Below are 18,915 nucleotides of genomic sequence, written 5' to 3' on the forward strand. Positions count from 1 at the left end.
ATGTTACTTTCCGCATTATATTTAAGAAAAGCATCTTACTTTCTCTCTGCATCTTGCAAGAGAAGCTTTGCACTACGCTTGAATGCGTTGTTAAGCTGCAGCAAGTATATGTGGTCAGCCTCCACCAGGCGGCAGGTAAGAACACGTCTATGTTCGAGAGTACATATGTAACAACATATCGAGGAGGCAGCCCTTAGCGACGCCATGTTGTATATGCGACCCCACCATAACTCAGGAAGTACTCTTTAGTACATGCTCGGAGTAGCTTGCTAAGTGTGCCTTCTGTCACGTCAAAATGAGAACAAACAGGAGTGGAATAAGCTGTGTCCATCATCACTCCTATACTGTCATCCCCGGGCCGGTGTGTGAGCAGCGACTGAACACCTTGAGGCTCTCTCACTCCCCAGGTCTGAAACACTCACAATAAGTCGATAAATTCCTTTGGAGACTTAATGCTGAAAACACACATGACGGGTATAGAGTTAAGAGTCGCTTAGCCAGCCTGCGTGTGGGTGTAGGCGTCTGGCTCATGTGGTCAATGTGGGGTTGTGGGTGTTGTGGGGGTGTGGGTGTTGTGGGGGTGTGGGTGTTGTGGGGGTGTGGGTGTTGTGGGGGTGTGGGTGTTGTGGGGGTGTGGGTGTTGTGGGGGTGTGGGTGTTGTGGGGGTGTGGGTGTTGTGGGGGTGTGGGTGTTGTGGGGGTGTGGGTGTTGACAATTCTGTCTGTATATCTGGGCTTGTTCTCGCTAGTAACTCTTCACCACGTGGGGTCCTAACCTTTAGAATTAACAGTTTCAACCTATCTCTTTACCGTTAGTTTTGAAAATAATTATTAACGTGAATTAACATAATAGATGATGATATATTGAGATCAATTGCATGCAGTAGATGGAGCTCAATAAGAAAATTAGCCTTTGAGGTACTATCTTGAGGTTATCTTGAGATGATTTCGGGGCTTTAGTGTCCCCGCGGCCCGGTCCTCGACCAGGCCTCCACCCCCAGGAAGCAGCCCGTGACAGCTGATTGACACCCAGGTACCTATTTTACTGCTAGGTAACAGGGGCATAGGGTGAAAGAAACTCTGCCCATTGTTTCTCGCCGGCGCCTGGGATCGAACCCAGGACCACAGGATCACAAGTCCAGCGTGCTGTCCGCTCGGCCGACCGGCTCCCCTAGGGAGAACTACTAGGGAGAACTTCATATATATAAGTGTCGTATTCAGATGAAATGTTTTTTGATAAGTGACTTGGGGACGAACTCCTTAAACAACATAAGATTAGGCCTGGAGGCCTGGAGGCCTGGAGGCCTGGAGGCCTGGTCGAGGACCGGGCCGCGGGGACACTAAAGCCCCGAAATCATCTCAAGATAACCTCAAGATAGGCAACGAACATTGCACTGACAGATAAGTAGTTTGCGACATGGGGATTAGGAGCTGGTGCACGATTCTGCAATTACAATGTGAGAACAAAGAAATACAAGTTTAGAATACAGTAACCGAGGTTCCCAGAGGAGATACAGAGACACAGGAGTGTGTTTGAAGGGCTGGTGAAGGAAGGGGGGGGGGGCGTCTCCCTTCCCTGCTGGCCCCTATACCTGGCGTATGCAAATTAGCGTCATTAGTATTCAGCCAATCTACGCCCCAGACACCTGAGGGAGGTATGGAGGTGTTGTTCAGCAAGCCTGGCTTGCCTGAGGAGTATTTCATAAGTGTATACTCTCTCTCTCTCTCTCTCTGTCTCTCTCTCTCTCTCTCTCTCTCTCTCTCTCTCTCTCTCTCTCTCTCTCTCTCTCTCTCTCTCTCTCTCTCTCTCTCTCTCTCTCTCTCTCTCTGTCTCTCTCTCTCTCTCTCTCTCTCTCTCTCTCTCTCTCTCTCTCTCTCTCTCTCTCTCTCTCTCTCTCTCTCTCTCTCTCTGTCTCTCTCTCTCTCTCTCTCTCTCTCTCTCTCTCTCTCTCTCTCTCTCTCTCTCTCTCTCTCTCTCTCTCTCTCTCTCTCTCTCTCTCTCTCTCTCTCTTTCCCTCTCTCACACACACACACACACACACACACACACATATATATATATATATATATATATATATATATATATATATATATATATATATATATATATTCGACCTTCTGAAGATGTATTTAATATACGAAAGTACTTAAGGAAATTTTCTGTTTCATTTTTCCTCCGTGGTCTGACATTGTCACATTCTTAATCACGTGTTTATTTTCGTGATATACACACACACACATTATATATATATATATATATATATATATATATATATATATATATATATATATATATATATATATATATATATATATATATATATATATATTATTAAATATGACCGAAAAAGTAAGATTAATAATTCTAACACGAATTTTCTCAATCTTTCGTACATTACGCTTCACTGTTGGAGGTAAATCAAAAATTAATTCTCCAAAATTCATTTTTATTTCTAGTCTGACGCGACACGGGCGCGTTTCGTAAAACTTATTACATTTTCAAAGACTTTAGTTCACAAATACACAACTGAATAGAACTTACGTATCTCCGATTTTATATCTACATTTGAGTGAGGTGGGAGGGGTGATGTGGCATTAACACAAGACAGAACAAGAGGGGATATTAATAGGGTATTAAAAGTATCAACACAAGACAGAACACAAACAATGGGTATTGAATAGAAGGAGGACCTATGACAATGGGTATTGAATGGAGGACCTATGGCAATTCCACGACCTAGAGATGGCTTCCTGAACCTTGCAGGAATTAACCTCACTGAGGACCAAGTCACTCTCCTAAATCTGGGCATAAACTGTCATGTTATGTCCAGACCGAGTGAGATGGCCCGGAAAGTAGAGTTGAAAATTCTGTTGGACGACATATTCGACCTCGAGACACAAAAGAAGGTCACTACCAAAGATACCTTACAAGCAGAACTTATTGCAGAAGGAGGAAAGAATCGAGGCAACTACAGAAGCACCATACTGTCCCCCGAGCTTAAAGCGGCAGCTAAAAGCCTTCGTGAGAACAAGGAGATAGTTGTCAGGAGAGGTGACAAGTCGCCAATATATGTCATTCTTAAAAAAGACGAATATCTGGCGAAAATGAACATCATACTCTCTGACCAAACTAAGTTCCAAAGGGTAACGAAGGACACTACAGCCGAATTAAAAGCAAAAGTCAACAAACTGATCGAAACTGTGAACGCCAAGAAATCCGGACTCCACCTGCCAAAGATCATTGGGGAATATAAACCTGGATATGCGTATGGAAATGTCAAGACGCACAAGCCTGGAAACCCACTTCGGCCAATCATTAGCCAGATACCCACACCCACGTACAGACTGGCGAAGCGACTCAACGGCCTGCTGACTCCTTATGTTCCTTGCGCCTTCAGCCTGAAGTCTCCAAAGGAATTTGTTGACTTACTGCGGGGCACACGGGCCACAGGGATAAGAGCCTCGTTGGACGTAGAATCGCTGTTTACCAACGTACCTGTGGACGAGACAATCGGAATGATAGCCGACAGAGTGTATCGTGATCCAGCCTGTACTCCTCTTGACATACCAGAAAATATTCTGAGGAAACTACTCCAAGCTTGTACTAAAGAGGCACCCTTCTTGAGCCCGGATGGGCACATGTATAAGCAAGTAGATGGGGTCGCCATGGGTTCTCCCCTAGGTGTCCTGTTTGCAAACTTCTACATAGGTACCATCGAGCAAAAAGTCTTAGTCGACATGAACTTGAAACCGGCCATATACTGCAGGTATGTTGACGACATTTTTACACAGGTACCTGATGTCAGACATCTGCAGGAGCTGAAGGAGGCATTTGAGCAGAGTTCCGTGCTGCGTTTCACTTACGAGATGGAAAAGGATGGGAAGCTGCCCTTTCTAGATGTAACAGTCATGGAAAAGGGCGGAGGTTTCCACACTGCAGTCTAACCTAAGGAAACAAACATAGGAATGTGCCTAAATGCCAACAGCGACTGCCCTGACAAGTACAAGAGGAGTGTTGTTAACGCATATGTCGACCGTGCTCTCAGCCACAGCTCAGAATGGAAGCAAGTCGACGAAGAACTCTGTAGGGTAAGGCAGGTCCTAGTCAATAACGGCTTCTCCAATGGTTTCGTCGAAGACATCATAAGAAGGAAAGTGAAAAGCCATGCAACCTCTGAAGAGACAACTAACACAACACCTATACCCCCTATTAGACTATTTTACAGGAACTTCTTTTCCACAGCTCATAAAACGGAGGAAAGGGTCCTGAAAGATATTGTTAATAGAAACGTTATCCCTACAGACAAAAATCAGAGGATACAACTGACGATTTACTATAAAACCAGAAAAACGGCCAGCCTACTCATGAGAAACTCTCCAGACACAAAACAGAACGCTTTAAAAGAGACTAACGTCGTCTATGCCTTCAAATGCCCACTTGGGGACTGTAAGCTCCAAAAAACCCAGTATATAGGCAAGACAACAACATCTCTTTCTAGGGGTTTAACGATGCATAAGCAACAGGGCTCCATTAAGGAACATATAATCTCTTCCCACAACCAAACCATCGCCAGAGAAATCCTAGTAAACAACACAGAAATCATCGATAGATACAGCGATAGCAGGCGGCTTGACGTTTGCGAAGCACTACACATCAAGAAGTCAACACCAGCAATCAACAGCCAATTATTGCACAACTATATTCTACCCACCTCAAGACTCCGCTCCAATATAGAAGCATCAAGAAATATGGACTAATAGGCTTTCTACAAACACTTCTATTCAATACCCATTGTTTGTGTTCTGTCTTGTGTTGATACTTTTAATACCCTATTAATATCCCCTCTTGTTCTGTCTTGTGTTAATGCCACATCACCCCTCCCACCTCACTCAAATGTAGATATAAAATCGGAGATACGTAAGTTCTATTCAGTTGTGTATTTGTGAACTAAAGTCTTTGAAAATGTAATAAGTTTTACGAAACGCGCCCGTGTCGCGTCAGACTAGAAATAAAAATGAATTTTGGAGAATTAATTTTTGATTTACCTCCAACAGTGAAGTGTAATGTACGAAAGATTGAGAAAATTCGTGTTAGAATTATTAATCTTACTTTTTCGGTCATATTTAATAATATATGTCTACAGGAAAGACTGCTACCAAAATATACTAATATATATATATATATATATATATATATATATATATATATATATATATATATATATATATATATATATATATATACATATATATATATATATATATATATATATATATATACATATATATATATATATATATATATATATATACATATATATATATATATATATATATATATATATATATATATATATATATATATATATATATAATGTCGTACCTAGTAGCCAGAACGCACTTCTCAGCCTACTAAGCAAGGCCCAATTTGCCTAATAAGCCAAGTTTTCATGAATTAATTATTTTTCGACAACCTAACCTACCTAACCTAACCTAACCTACCTTTTTCGGCTACGTAACCTAACCTAACCTATAAAGATAGGTTAGGTTAGGTTAGGTAGGGTTGGTTAGGTTTGGTCATATATCTACGTTAATTTTAACTCCAATAAAAAAAATTGACCTCATACATAATGAAATGGATAGCTTTATCATTTCATAAGAAAAAAATTATAGAAAATATATTAATTCAGGAAAATTTGGCTTATTAGGCAAATCGGGCCTTGCATAGTAGGCTGAGAAGTGCGTTCTGGCTACTAGGAACGACATATATATATATATATATATATATATATATATATATATATATATATATATATATATATATATATATATATATATATGCGCGAACAAGTCTGAATGGTTCCCAGGACTATATGTAACTGAAAACTCACACCCCAGAAGTGACTCGAACCCATACTGCCAGGAGCACTCTGCTGCCGTACAGGATCCCTTAACCGCTCGGTACTTGTTCGCATTTGTGTTCCTCACGTGTGCCCCAAAGAATGAGGTGATTTGATAAAATACCCTGCCAAAAATTACCAACCGAGTGCCGGCGGGGGATGGAAATAGCCTCGGCTACCATCCTGTTTTGTCCGGTCGTATTGGTCGAGCAGTTAAGGGATCCTGTACGCCAGCAGAGTGCTCCTGACAGTATGGGTTCGAGTCACTTCTGGGGTGTGAGTTTTCAGTTGCATATAGTCCTGGGAACCATTCAGACTTGTTCGCGCATATATATATATATATATATATATATATATATATATATATATATATATATATATATATATATATATATATGTCGTTCCTAGTAGCCAGAACGCACTTCTCAGCCTACTATGCAAGGCCCGATTTGCCTAATAAGCCAAATTTTCATGAATTAATTGTTTTTCGACTACCTAACCTAACTTTTTCGGCTACCTAACCTAACCTAACCTAACCTATAAAAATAGGTTAGGTTAGGTTAGGTAGGGTTGGTTAGGTTCGGTCATATATCTACGTTAATTTTAACTCCAATAAAAAAAAAATGACCTCATACATAATGAAATGGGTAGCTTTATCATTTCATAAGAAAAAAATTAGAGAAAATAAATTAATTCAGGAAAACTTGGCTTATTAGGCAAATCGGGCCTTGCATAGTAGGCTGAGAAGTGCGTTCTGGCTACTAGGTACGACATATATATATATATATATATATATATATATATATATATATATATATATATATATATATATATATATATATATATATATATATATATAATATAATGTTTAATCACATATACACGTAAAGCAGTTATGAGTACGTATTCACATAGCAGAAATACAACACAGATAACCCGAGCGCTTTCGTGATTTGACTCATCTTCACGGCGTAAAATAGAGACACAACACCTGGGTGTAGCCCCCACACCAGAGTAGATAAAGAAACATCAACATAGCATCACATAATGGAAGTGACACGATGAGAGTCGACTGCAGTTTCACCCATACTTCTGGGAATCCGCCATCTATATCCGTTTGACATTTGTCGATGTCTGAACTTAAATTGTCGTTGTATCTGTCGATTTCAGTGGTGTTTGTCAGGACATCTCTGGTGATGATCTGGTTGTGTATAGAGATTATACGCTCTTTCGATGAGGCCCTGCTGTTTGTGCATTGTCAGGCGCCTTGCAAGAGATGTGATGTCTTGCCTATATATTGAGATCATTGGGGTATAGACAATCAGTGAGGCATAGACGACATTAGGCTCTTCCAAGGTGTTTCACTTGTGTCTTGCTCTTTATAGTATATTATTACTCGTGTTGGTTCCGTAATTTGCTGGTTTAAGATGCGTTTGTGTTGACACATCTTCCAGTTCCACCAGGAACTGGAAGATGTGTTCCATCACTACATATTGGTACTTTCTGGTGGTCCATCACTACATATTGGTACTTTCTGGTGGTCCATCACTACATATTGGTACTTTCTGGTGGTCCATCACTACATATTGGTACTTTCTGGTGGTCCATCACTACATATTGGTACTTTCTGGCGGTCCATCACTACATATTGGTACTTTCTGGTGGTCCATCACTACATATTGGTACTTTCTGGCGGTTCATCACTACATATTGGTACTTTCTGGTGGTTCATCACAACATATTGGTACTTTCTGGTGGTCCATCACTACATATTGGTACTTTCTGGTGGTCCATCACTACATATTGGTACTTTCTGGTGGTCCATCACTACATATTGGTAGTTTCTGGTGGTCCATCACTACATATTGGTAGTTTCTGGTGGTCCATCACTACATATTGGTAGTTTCTGGTGGTCCATCACTACATATTGGTAGTTTCTGGTGGTCCATCACTACATATTGGTAGTTTCTGGTGGTCCATCACTACATATTGGTAGTTTCTGGTGGTCCATCACTACATATTGGTAGTTTCTGGTGATCCATCACTACATATTGGTAGTTTCTGGTGGTCCATCACTACATATTGGTAGTTTCTGGTGGTCCATCACTACATATTGGTAGTTTCTAGTGGTCCATCACTACATATTGGTACTTTCTGGCGGTCCATCACTACATATTGGTACTTTCTGGCGGTTCATCACTACATATTGGTGCTTTCTGGTGGTTCATCACTACATATTGGTAGTTTCTGGTGGTCCATCACTACATATTGGTAGTTTCTAGTGGTCCATCACTACATATTGGTACTTTCTGGTGGTCCATCACTACATATTGGTACTTTCTGGTGGTCCATCACTACATATTGGTAGTTTCTAGTGGTCCATCACTACATATTGGTACTTTCTGGCGGTCCATCACTACATATTGGTACTTTCTGGCGGTTCATCACTACATATTGGTGCTTTCTGGTGGTCCATCACTACATATTGGTAGTTTCTGGTGGTCCATCACTACATATTGGTAGTTTCTAGTGGTCCATCACTACATATTGGTACTTTCTGGTGTCCATCACTACATATTGGTACTTTCTGGTGGTCCATCACTACATATTGGTAGTTTCTGGTGGTCCATCACTACATATTGGTAGTTTCTGGTGGTCCATCACTACATATTGGTAGTTTCTGGCGGTCCATCACTACATATTGGTAGTTTCTGGTGATCCATCACTACATATTGGTACTTTCTGGAGGTCCATCAGTACATATTGGTACTTTCTGGTGGTCCATCAGTACATATTGGTACTTTCTGGTGGTCCATCAGTACATATTGGATCATTTTAGGAGGGTGGTGTGGTGGTAGAGATGGTTGTTGTAGTTGTGATAATGGTGGTGGTAGTGGTGGTTGCTGTGGTGGTGCGTGTGTGTTGGGGGGGGGGAGGGGGAGGGAGAGGGGGGGGGGAGACGGGACCATTGATCGACCCCGGGCCAGCCAATGTGGGTGTCCGAGCGCTACCTTACACATTGTGCACGAATTACCTTCTCTGGCATGTAACAGTGGACCAACAGGGCTGTTGTGGGAGGCTTTCAGGACCTCAGGCGAAGATAAGCACGGAGTTGTATATGCCTAACCTCTCAGTACTCACCTAGTTGTGCTTGCGGGGGTTGAGCTCTGGCTCTTTGGTCCCGCCTCTCAATTGTCAATCAACTGGTGAACAGGTTCCTGAGCCTACTGGGCTCTATCATATCTACACTTGAAACTGTGTATGGAGTCAGCCTCCACCACATCACTGCCTAATGCATTCCATCTCTTAACTACTCTGACACTGAAAAAGTTCTTTCTAACGTCCCTGTGGCTCATTTGGGTACTCAGTCTCCACCTGTGTCCCCTTGTTCGCGTCCCACCAGTGTTGAGTAGTTTATCCTTTTCAACTCTGTCAATTCCTCTGAGAATTTTGTAGCTAGAGATCATGTCTCCCCTTACTCTTCTGCCTTCCAGTGTCGTGAGGTGCATTTCCCGCAGCCTTTCCTCGTAACTCATGCCTCTTAGTTCTGGGACTAGTCTAGTGGCATACCTTTGGACTTTTTCCAGCTTCGTCTTGTGCTTGACAAGGTACGGGCTCCATGCTGGGGCCGCATACTCCAGGATTGGTCTTACATATGTGGTGTACAAGATTCTGAATGATTTCTTACACAGGTTTCTGAAGGCAGTTCTGATGTTAGCCAGCCTCGCATATGCCGCAGACGTTATTCTCTTTATGTGGGCTTCAGGAGACAGGTTTGGTGTGATATCAACTCCTAGATCTTTCTCTCTGTCTGTTTCATGAAGGACTTCATCTCCTATTCGGTATCCTGTGTCTGGCCTCCTAGTTCCTCCTCCTAGTTTCATTACCTTACATTTACTTGGGTTGAAATTTAGTGGCCATTTGTCGGACCATTCCTTCAGTCTGTCTAGGTCATCTTGTAGCCTCATACTATCTTCCTCTGTCTTAATCCTCCTCATCATCTTAGCATCATCAGCAAACAATGAGAGGAACGAGTCTATACCCTCTGGGAGATCATTTACATACATCAGAAACAGTATTGATCTAAGAACTGAACCCTAACAGTGAATATTGGTTCCAGGCCGGTGCTGCATACAGCAGTACTGGTATAAGAAAATGGTTAGATTGTCTTGAACGAGGCCTCATTTAGGTTTCTTAACGACGTGCTAACTATCGTCAGCGGCCCAAGTGTCGTCGGTGTGGCCTTGTTCATGTGAGCCTCCGAGGGGCAGTTGTGGAAGTGTGTCCACTCTCAAATGTTGTTCTTTGATTCCTGTTGCTGCCCCCCCCCCTTGTACAGTGGGGCAGGAGGGGGGGGGGGTTGTGTCCAGGGGGGGGGGGGGGTGTGAGTATGTCTGTGAGAGGATTAGACAACATGAGAAGGTTTGTAGTATAAAGATTGTTCCTAAACCATCATCATAACACTGTTTCTCTCTTTGTCAAGAGTCATACATGAACCTCTTGAATCTGTAAGACGAAGCAGAGCATCTTTCAGTTCAAATTAGGTAACAATAGATGTATTTATGTAATTTTGTATGTTTTGAATTTCGGTGGCATCATAGTCTGCGAGATTTTGAATATGGCGCCCAGTAGTGTCGCATCATCTGGGTTTTCCCGCCCAAAGATGGCGGGATTTAGGTCACGTGACTCGCGAGGGGCGAGCTGCGAGGCAGTTCATTGGCCCAGGAAGTCAGTGTCACTCGAGACTTCATTCAGGAAGGACGTACTGCATGGCGCTCCGGTCTGGGATCACTTTTGTCAACATAGAGGCTGTGCATAGAGCTGTGTGATGCCCTCAGCAAGCACTCTAAACACTTGAAAGTATTTGCAGTTGCCTCTACACCTGGAGGCCAAGACTGTAGCAGCGTCTCTGGACCGGTCCACGGGTCAGGGGGCGAAGACAGAACACTTCGGGTCAAGAGGAAGTTCCACGTGATAATTCGAGGATAACAGTCAGGGGGAGCCGCGAACGATGACCCAATACCAGGAATTTTGCCCACCCCTAATGGGAGCAATGCATGCGAGCAAGAATGAGACGAATGTCGCCATTGATTGATTGATGAAGATTAAGCCACCCAAGAGGTGGCACGGGCATGAATAGCCCGTAAAGCAGTGGCACGGGTATGAATAGCCCGTAAAGCAGTGGCACGGGCATGAATAGCCCGTATAGCGAGAATAGCGGAATGTCGCCATGGTGACTTTGATTTAAATAGTGGCTTAGTACACTATAACGCCCATCCCCCCCTTCACCCCCCCTTAAGTTATTCAGAGGCTTCGGAGTCAATTGAGGTGTAATTGGTCATTAGTATTGACAAGGACTCATTATTATGAGTGCCAGAAGGACTTACCGCTTATACGATGCACATATGAGTGCTTAATGCTTATATATCTGTATATATAGGGAGACTAAGTTGGTCAAGAGTCTATAAGAGCTCAAGGGATGTTGTAGCTGTTGTACTGATACTCCCAAAGGTATAAATCTTTCCATAACTTGCCCAAGTGTTTCACTAAGTTAACTAGAGGATTATTGTGCTCAACGGCTAGATTATAAAGTATATTATAATGCATAATAAAATATATATAGATACCATAATATAATGCATCCAGCCTAGTGATTTTCTCGCCCCATTTTCTTTCAGTTTGCATGGGTGACCATGTTATTATTCATCATACGAATTTATGAGTAATTTCCGTACTCTCGTCTCCCATTAATGGTTGCATGATTGACGTAGAGTTGACATATATGGTGGGGACGTTGTGGTGGGGATGGTGGATCACGTCTCAAGTTGCGGACTTGTGCTATAACCGGGCGAGTGACCGTTATCCGGCTTGAGGCTTAACCCCTCCGCTGCGCCATGGCTCATGTAACACCCATTACAGAGGTAAAGTGAGTTACAGAGTAATCAAAACGGGTACATAACCTCCCAGAGTACCGCTGGCTCTACCTTGAACCCCGGTCTGAGGAGAGTGGAGTATACAGCAGGAGTCTGTAGTACATGGTACTAGTCCCGCGGTTTACAGCGGTATACCATAGAGGAGAGACTTCCAGGGGGGACTAGGCTACATCTGCGGGCCCACTGGTGTACCCAGGGGTCTGAAACTGGGGGCCCCTGTGTTTCGGAGGGGGAGGGGCCCTGCCCTGGAAACACAAACCGAAACTGTCTCTAGTTTCCGCTTGTTACCACTTGTAATAAAGTTGTTACATCTTGGCTTAACGTGTTTATGACGTATTAGAACGTTGTTACAACTTGCTATATTGGTTGTTATAATTGGTTAGGAGGTGTTAAAAAGTGTTCGAACGTTGTACCAACGTCGTAGTTTCGGTGTGTGTTTGGCGGGTGTGTTTCGGGGGGCCGCTGTGGCGGTGTAGCAAAGGGGACCTTAGCAGAGTGTTGTGGGTATATCTGCAGAAGGGGCATAGAAGAGGGGTATCAGCGTATCTGTGTGTGTGTGGTCGGCATAGTGTCTGCGTCTAAATTAACCAGTGCCAGCTTGCATAGTTATGAATCTCAGCTTCAAAAGGCATCAATATCACGTTGAAAATTGATGAATTACAGGTTGGAAAGCCTTCACTGTCAGTCCATCCATCCACCACACCACTCCAACACGTCCCCCTCCACCACCACGTCCCCCTCCACCACCACCTCACCCTCCTCCACCTCCCCCTCCACCACCACCTCGCCCTCCACCACCACCTCACCCTCCTCCACCTCCCCCTCCACCACCATCTCGCCCTCCACCACCCCCTCACCCTCCTCCACCTCCCCCTCCACCACCACCTCGCCCTCCACCACCACCTCGCCCTCCACCACCACCTCCCCCTCCACCACCACCTTGCCCTCCACCTCCACCTCCCCCTCCACCACCACCTCGCCCTCCACCACCACCTCGCCCTCCACCACCACCTCGCCCTCCACCACCACCTCGCCCTCCACCACCACCTCACCCTCCACCACCCCCTCACCCTCCTCCACCTCCCCCTCCACCACCACCTCACCCTCCACCACCACCTCGCCCTCCACCTCCACCTCCCCCTCCACCACCACCTCGCCCTCCACCACCACCTCACCCTCCACCACCCCCTCACCCTCCTCCACCTCGCCCTCCACCACCACCTCGCCCTCCACCACCACCTCACCCTCCTCCACCTCCCCCTCCACCACCACCTCACCCTCCTCCACCTCCCCCTCCACCACCACCTCACCCTCCTCCACCTCCCCCTCCACCACCACCTCACCCTCCTCCACCTCCCCCTCCACCACCACTTCGCCCTCCACCTACCTCCTTGGGAGAGAGTATAGAGATGTAGTCCTCGTATATAAGCCTGGCCTTCTCCTCGATGATGGCCGGGTTGTTCTCGCCCTTGAGCTCCTCGCACGCCTGCCAGAACAATATGTTCTCCTCCGAGTACTCGCACTTGAGGAAGTCCCTGAAGGCCTGGCGCCCGCCTGTGGGGGGAGACGTGGTTAGTGTGTGGGGGAGACGTGGTTAGTGTGTGGGGGGAGACGTGGTTAGTGTGGGGGGGGGGAGACGTGGTTAGTGTGTGGGGGAGACGTGGTTAGTGTGGGTGGAGACGTGGTTAGTGTGTGTGGGGGGAGACGTGGTTAGTGTGGGGGGGGGGAGACGTGGTTAGTGTGTGGGGGAGACGTGGTTAGTGTGTGGGGAGAGACGTGGTTAGTGTGTGGGGGGGAGGTTAGGTTAGGGGGGGGAGACGTGGTTAATGTGGGGGGGGGGAGATGTGGTTAGTGTGTGGGGGGAGACGTGGTTAGTGTGTGTGGGGGGAGACGTGGTTAGTGTGGGGGGGAGACGTGGTTAGTGTGTGTGGGGGGAGACGTGGTTAGTGTGTGTGGGGGGAGACGTGGTTAGTGTGGGGGGGGGAGATGTGGTTAGTGTGTGGGGGGAGACGTGGTTAGTGTGGGGGGGGAGACGTGGTTAGTGTGTGTGGGGGGAGACGTGGTTAGTGTGTGGGAGACGTGGTTAGTGTGGGGGGGAGACGTGGTTAGTGTGGGGGGGAGACGTGGTTAGTGTGGGGGGGAGACGTGGTTAGTGTGGGGGAGACGTGGTTAGTGTATGTGGGGGAGACGTGGTTAGTGTATGTGGGGGAGACGTGGTTAGTGTGTGTGGGGGAGACGTGGTTAGTGTGGGTGGGGGAGACGTGGTTAGTGTGGGGGGGAGACGTGGTTAGTGTGTGGGGGGAGACGTGGTTAGTGTGTGGGGGGAGACGTGGTTAGTGTGTGGGGAGAGACGTGGTTAGTGTGTGGGGGGAGACGTGGTTAGTGTGTGGGGGGAGACGTGGTTAGTGTGTGGGGAGAGACGTGGTTAGTGTGTGGGGGGAGACGTGGTTAGTGTGTGGGGGGAGACGTGGTTAGTGTGTGGGGAGAGACGTGGTTAGTGTGTGGGGGGAGACGTGGTTAGTGTGTGGGGGAGACGTGGTTAGTGTGTGTGGGGGGAGACGTGGTTAGTGTGGGGGGGAGACGTGGTTAGTGTGTGTGGGGGAGACGTGGTTAGTGTGTGTGGGGGGAGACGTGGTTAGTGTGTGGGGAGAGACGTGGTTAGTGTGGGTGGGGGAGACGTGGTTAGTGTGGGGGGGAGACGTGGTTAGTGTGGGTGGGGGAGACGTGGTTAGTGTGGGGGGGAGACGTGGTTAGTGTGGGGGGGAGACGTGGTTAATGTGGGGGAGACGTGGTTAGTGTGTGTGGGGGAGACGTGGTTAGTGTGGGGGGGGAGACGTGGTTAGTGTGTGGGGGACGTGGTTAGTGTGTGGGAGACGTGGTTAGTGTGGGGGGAGACGTGGTTAGAGTGGGGGAGACGTGGTTAGTGTGTGGTGGGGGAGACGTGGTTAGTGTGGGGGGGAGACGTGGTTAGTGTGTGGGGGAGACGTGGTTAGTGTGTGGGGGACGTGGTTAGTGTGTGGGAGACGTGGTTAGTGTGGGGGGGGAGACGTGATTAGTGTGTGGGGGAGACGTGGTTAGTGTGGGGGGAGACGTGGTTAGTGTGTGGGGGAGACGTGGTTAGTGTGGGGGGAGACGTGGTTAGTGTGTGGGGGAGACGTGGTTAGTGTGTGGGGGAGACGTGGTTAGTGTGTGGGGGACGTGGTTAGTGTGTGGGAGACGTGGTTAGTGTGGGGGGGAGACGTGGTCAGTGTGGGGGGGGGAGACGTGGTTAGTGTGGGGGAAACGTGGTTAGTGTGTGTGGGGGGAGACGTGGTTAGTGTGGGGGGGAGACGTGGTTAGTGTGTGGGGACGTGGTTAGTGTGTGGGAGACGTGGTTAGTGTGGGGGGGAAACGTGGTTAGTGTGGGGGGGAGACATGGTTAGTGTGGGGGAGACGTGGTTAGTGTGTGTGGGGGAGACGTGGTTAGTGTGTGTGGGGGAGACGTGGTTAGTGTGGGTGGGGGAGACGTGGTTAGTGTGTGGGGGGAGACGTGGTTAGTGTGGGGGGGGAGACGTGGTTAGTGTGTGGGGAGAGACGTGGTTAGTGTGTGGGGGGGAGACGTGGTTAGTGTGTGGGAGACGTGGTTAGTGTGGGGGGGGAGACGTGGTTAGTGTGGGGGGGGAGACGTTGTTAGTGTGGGGGAGACGTGGTTAGTGTGTGTGGGGGAGACGTGGTTAGTGTGTGTGGGGGAGACGTGGTTAGTGTGGGTGGGGGAGACGTGGTTAGTGTGTGGGGGGAGACGTGGTTAGTGTGTGGGGGGAGACGTGGTTAGTGTGGGGGGGGAGACGTGGTTAGTGTGGGGGGGAGACGTGGTTAGTGTGGGGGGGGAGACGTGGTTAGTGTTAAGAATCATGTGAGTTTTGAAGGAATAGTTATGACAGCACATTTGTCAAAAATATACACAAAACTGCTTATACAAAGTGTATTATATTGCTTTAGAGAGTGTGTGTATATATGTGTGTATATATATGTATACGTATACATGACTTTTGTGATCTAGGAATAACAGGATTATATGGAATTAGTAAATGGTTAAATACTGTGGAAAATGTTATATGGTGGTTTCTGTGCATGTTTAATTGATGCGTGTACTCTCTCACCTATTTGTGCTTGCGGGGGTTGAGCTCTGGCTCTTTGGTCCCGCCTCTCAACTGTCAATCAACCGGTGTACAGGTTCCTGAGCTTACTGGGCTCTATCATATCTACAATTGAAACTGTGTATGGAGTCAGCCTCCACCACATCACTGCCTAATGCATTCCATCTGTTAACTACTCTGACACATAAAAAATTCCTTCTAACGTCTCTGTGGCTCATTTGGGTACTCAGTTTCCACCTGTGTCCCCTTGTTCGCGTCCCTCCAGAGTTGAATAGTTTATCCTTGTTTACCCGGTCGATTCCCCTGAGGATTTTGAAGGTAGTGATCATGTCTCCCCTTACTCTTCTGTCTTCCAGTGTCGTAAGGTGCATTTCCCGCAGCCTTTCCTCGTAACTCATGCCTCTTAGTTCTGGGACTAGTCTAGTGGCATACCTTTGGATTCTTTCCAGCTTCGTCTTGTGCTTGACAAGGTACGGGCTCCATGCTGGGGCCGCATACTCCAGGATTGGTCTTACATATGTGGTGTACAAGATTCTGAATGATTCCTTACACAGGTTCCTGAATGCTGTTCTGATGTTAGCCAGCCTCGCATACGCCGCAGATGTTATTCTTTTTATGTGGGCTTCAGGAGACAGATTTGGTGTGATATCAACTCCTAGATCTTTCTCTTTGTCCGTTTCATTAAGTACTTCATCTCCTATTCTGTATCCTGTGTCTGGCCTTTTGTTTCCACTGCCGAGTTTCATTACTTTGCATTTACTCGAGTTGAACTTCAACAGCCATTTGTTGGACCATTCACTCAGTCTGTCTAGGTCATCTTGTAGCCTCCTACTATCATCCTCTGTTTCAACCCTGTCATAATTTTTGCATCATCAGCAAACATTGAGAGAAACGAGTCTATACCCTCTGGGAGATCATTTACTTATATCAGAAACAGTATAGGTCCAAGGACTTGACCCCTGCGGGACTCCACTATTAACGTCTCGCCAATCTGAGACCTCACCCCTCACACTGACTCGTTGTCTCCTGTTGCTTAGGTACTCCTTTATCAAATGGAGTACCTTCCCTTTCACTCCAGCCTGCATCTCCAGCTTTTTCACTAGCCTCTTGTGTGGTACTGTATCATAGGCTTTCTGACAATCCAAAAATATGCAGTCTGCCCACCCCTCTCTTTCTTGCCTTATTTTTGTTGCCTAGTCGTAGAATTCAAGTAACCCTGTGAGACAGGACTTTCCATCCCTGAACCAATGTTGATGCTGTGTTACAAAGTTCTTTCGCTCCAGATGTTCCACTAGCTTTCTTCGCACAATCTTCTCCATCAGCTTGCATGGTATGCAGGTTAGGGACACTGGCCTGTAGTTCAGTGCCTCCTGTCTATCTCCTTTCTTGTATATTGGGACTACGTTAACTGCTTTCCAAATTTCTGGCAGTTCCCCTGTTGCCAGAGATTTGTTATACACTATGGAGTGGTAGGCACAGTTCTTCTGCTCCTTCCTTTAGTATCCAAGGGGAGATTCCATCTGGGCCTATAGCCTTTGTCACATCCAACTCTAGTAAACACTTCCTTACTTCTCCGCTGGTAATCTCAAACTCTTCTAGTGGTTCCTGGTTAACTATTCCCTCTCTTATCTCCGGAATTTCTCCTTGCTCTAAGGTGAAGACCTCCTGGAACTTCTTATTCAGATCCTCACACACTTCCTTGTCATTTGTAGTGAATCCTTCCGCCCCTATCCTTAATTTCATAACCTGTTCCTTTACTGTTGTTTTTCTCCTGATGTGGCTGTGCAGCAATTTAGGCCGAGTGTTTGCCTTGCTTGCGATGTCATTTTCGTATTGTCTTTCTGTCTCTCTTCTCATCCTGACATATTCATTCCTGGCACTCTGGTATCTTTCTCTGCTCTCCAGTGTCCTGTTATTCCTATAGTTTCTCCAAGCCCTTTTACTTTGCTGCTTAGCTAGCCTTCATCTCTGATTAAACCATGGGTTTCTCATCTTCATTTCACTGTTTTCCTTTTGGACTGGGACAAACTTGTTTGCTGCGTCCTTGCACTTCTGCGTGATGTAGTCCATCATACCTTGGGCCGTCTTTCCCCTGAGCTCTGTTTCCCATGCTATATCTGTTAGGAATTTACTTAACTCCTCATAGTTTCCCTTTCGGAATGCCAGCCTTTTGTTTTCAGTATCCCTCCTCGAGTTCAATAACCCTTCTTCAATCAGATACTCAAACGTCAGTACACTGTGGTCGCTCATTCCTACCGGGGTCTCAAAATCGATTTCTCTTATGTCGGAATCGTTCAGAGTGAAGACTAGGTCGAGTCTCGCTGGTTCGTCATTGCCTCTCATCCTTGTGGGTTCTCTGACATGCTGGGTTAAAATGTTTCTAGTCACCACCTCCAATAGTTTGGCTCTCCATGTATCCTCGCTTCCATACGGTTCCTTGTTCTCCCAGTCAATCCTTCCGTGATTGAAGTCCCCCATGATGAGCAAGTGGGATATATTTCTACAGCAACCCGTTCTCGCACTTGCTTCTAGTCAATATTGGCTTATTTAATAAGTGCATATGTGACATACTAATTGACTGTAAATATTTTAGTTTACCTTGAAAGGCTTCATAGAAAACACCGACCTCACCTAACCTTCTTAATATGTTAAGATACACATCTTATTGCTTCTTAATTACAATTATTACTTAACCTATACCGTTGACAGGTTAAGTAATAATTGTAAATAAGAAGCAATAAGATGCTTATCTTAACATATTAAGAAGGTTAGGTGAGGTCGGTGTTTTCTATGAAGCTTTTCAAGGTAAACTAAAATATTTACAATCAATTAGTATGTCACATATGCACTTATTAAATATGCCAATATTGACTATAAGCAAGTGCGAGAACGGGCTGTCTACAGGCAGCAGAGGCTGCCCTCTCAATTATAGTGCTAACTGCCATGT

At 46.1% G+C, this 18,915-nt stretch overlaps 1 protein-coding gene across 3 annotated transcripts in view; it reads right to left on the bottom strand.

The window, feature by feature from the left end:
• Positions 1-18,915, bottom strand: part of Dhit (Double hit) — a 251,234-nt gene that overhangs the window by 22,098 nt on the left and 210,221 nt on the right. For all 3 annotated transcript variants that reach the window (XM_045740980.2, XM_045740981.2, XM_045740982.2), the window contains one exon: positions 13,220-13,386. In XM_045740980.2, coding sequence (XP_045596936.1) covers positions 13,220-13,386 — 167 coding nt within the window. The remainder of the gene's footprint in view (positions 1-13,219; positions 13,387-18,915) is intronic.

Source organism: Procambarus clarkii, chromosome 19 (genome assembly GCF_040958095.1).
Source record: "Procambarus clarkii isolate CNS0578487 chromosome 19, FALCON_Pclarkii_2.0, whole genome shotgun sequence".
NCBI classification, from domain to species: Eukaryota; Metazoa; Arthropoda; class Malacostraca; order Decapoda; family Cambaridae; genus Procambarus; species Procambarus clarkii.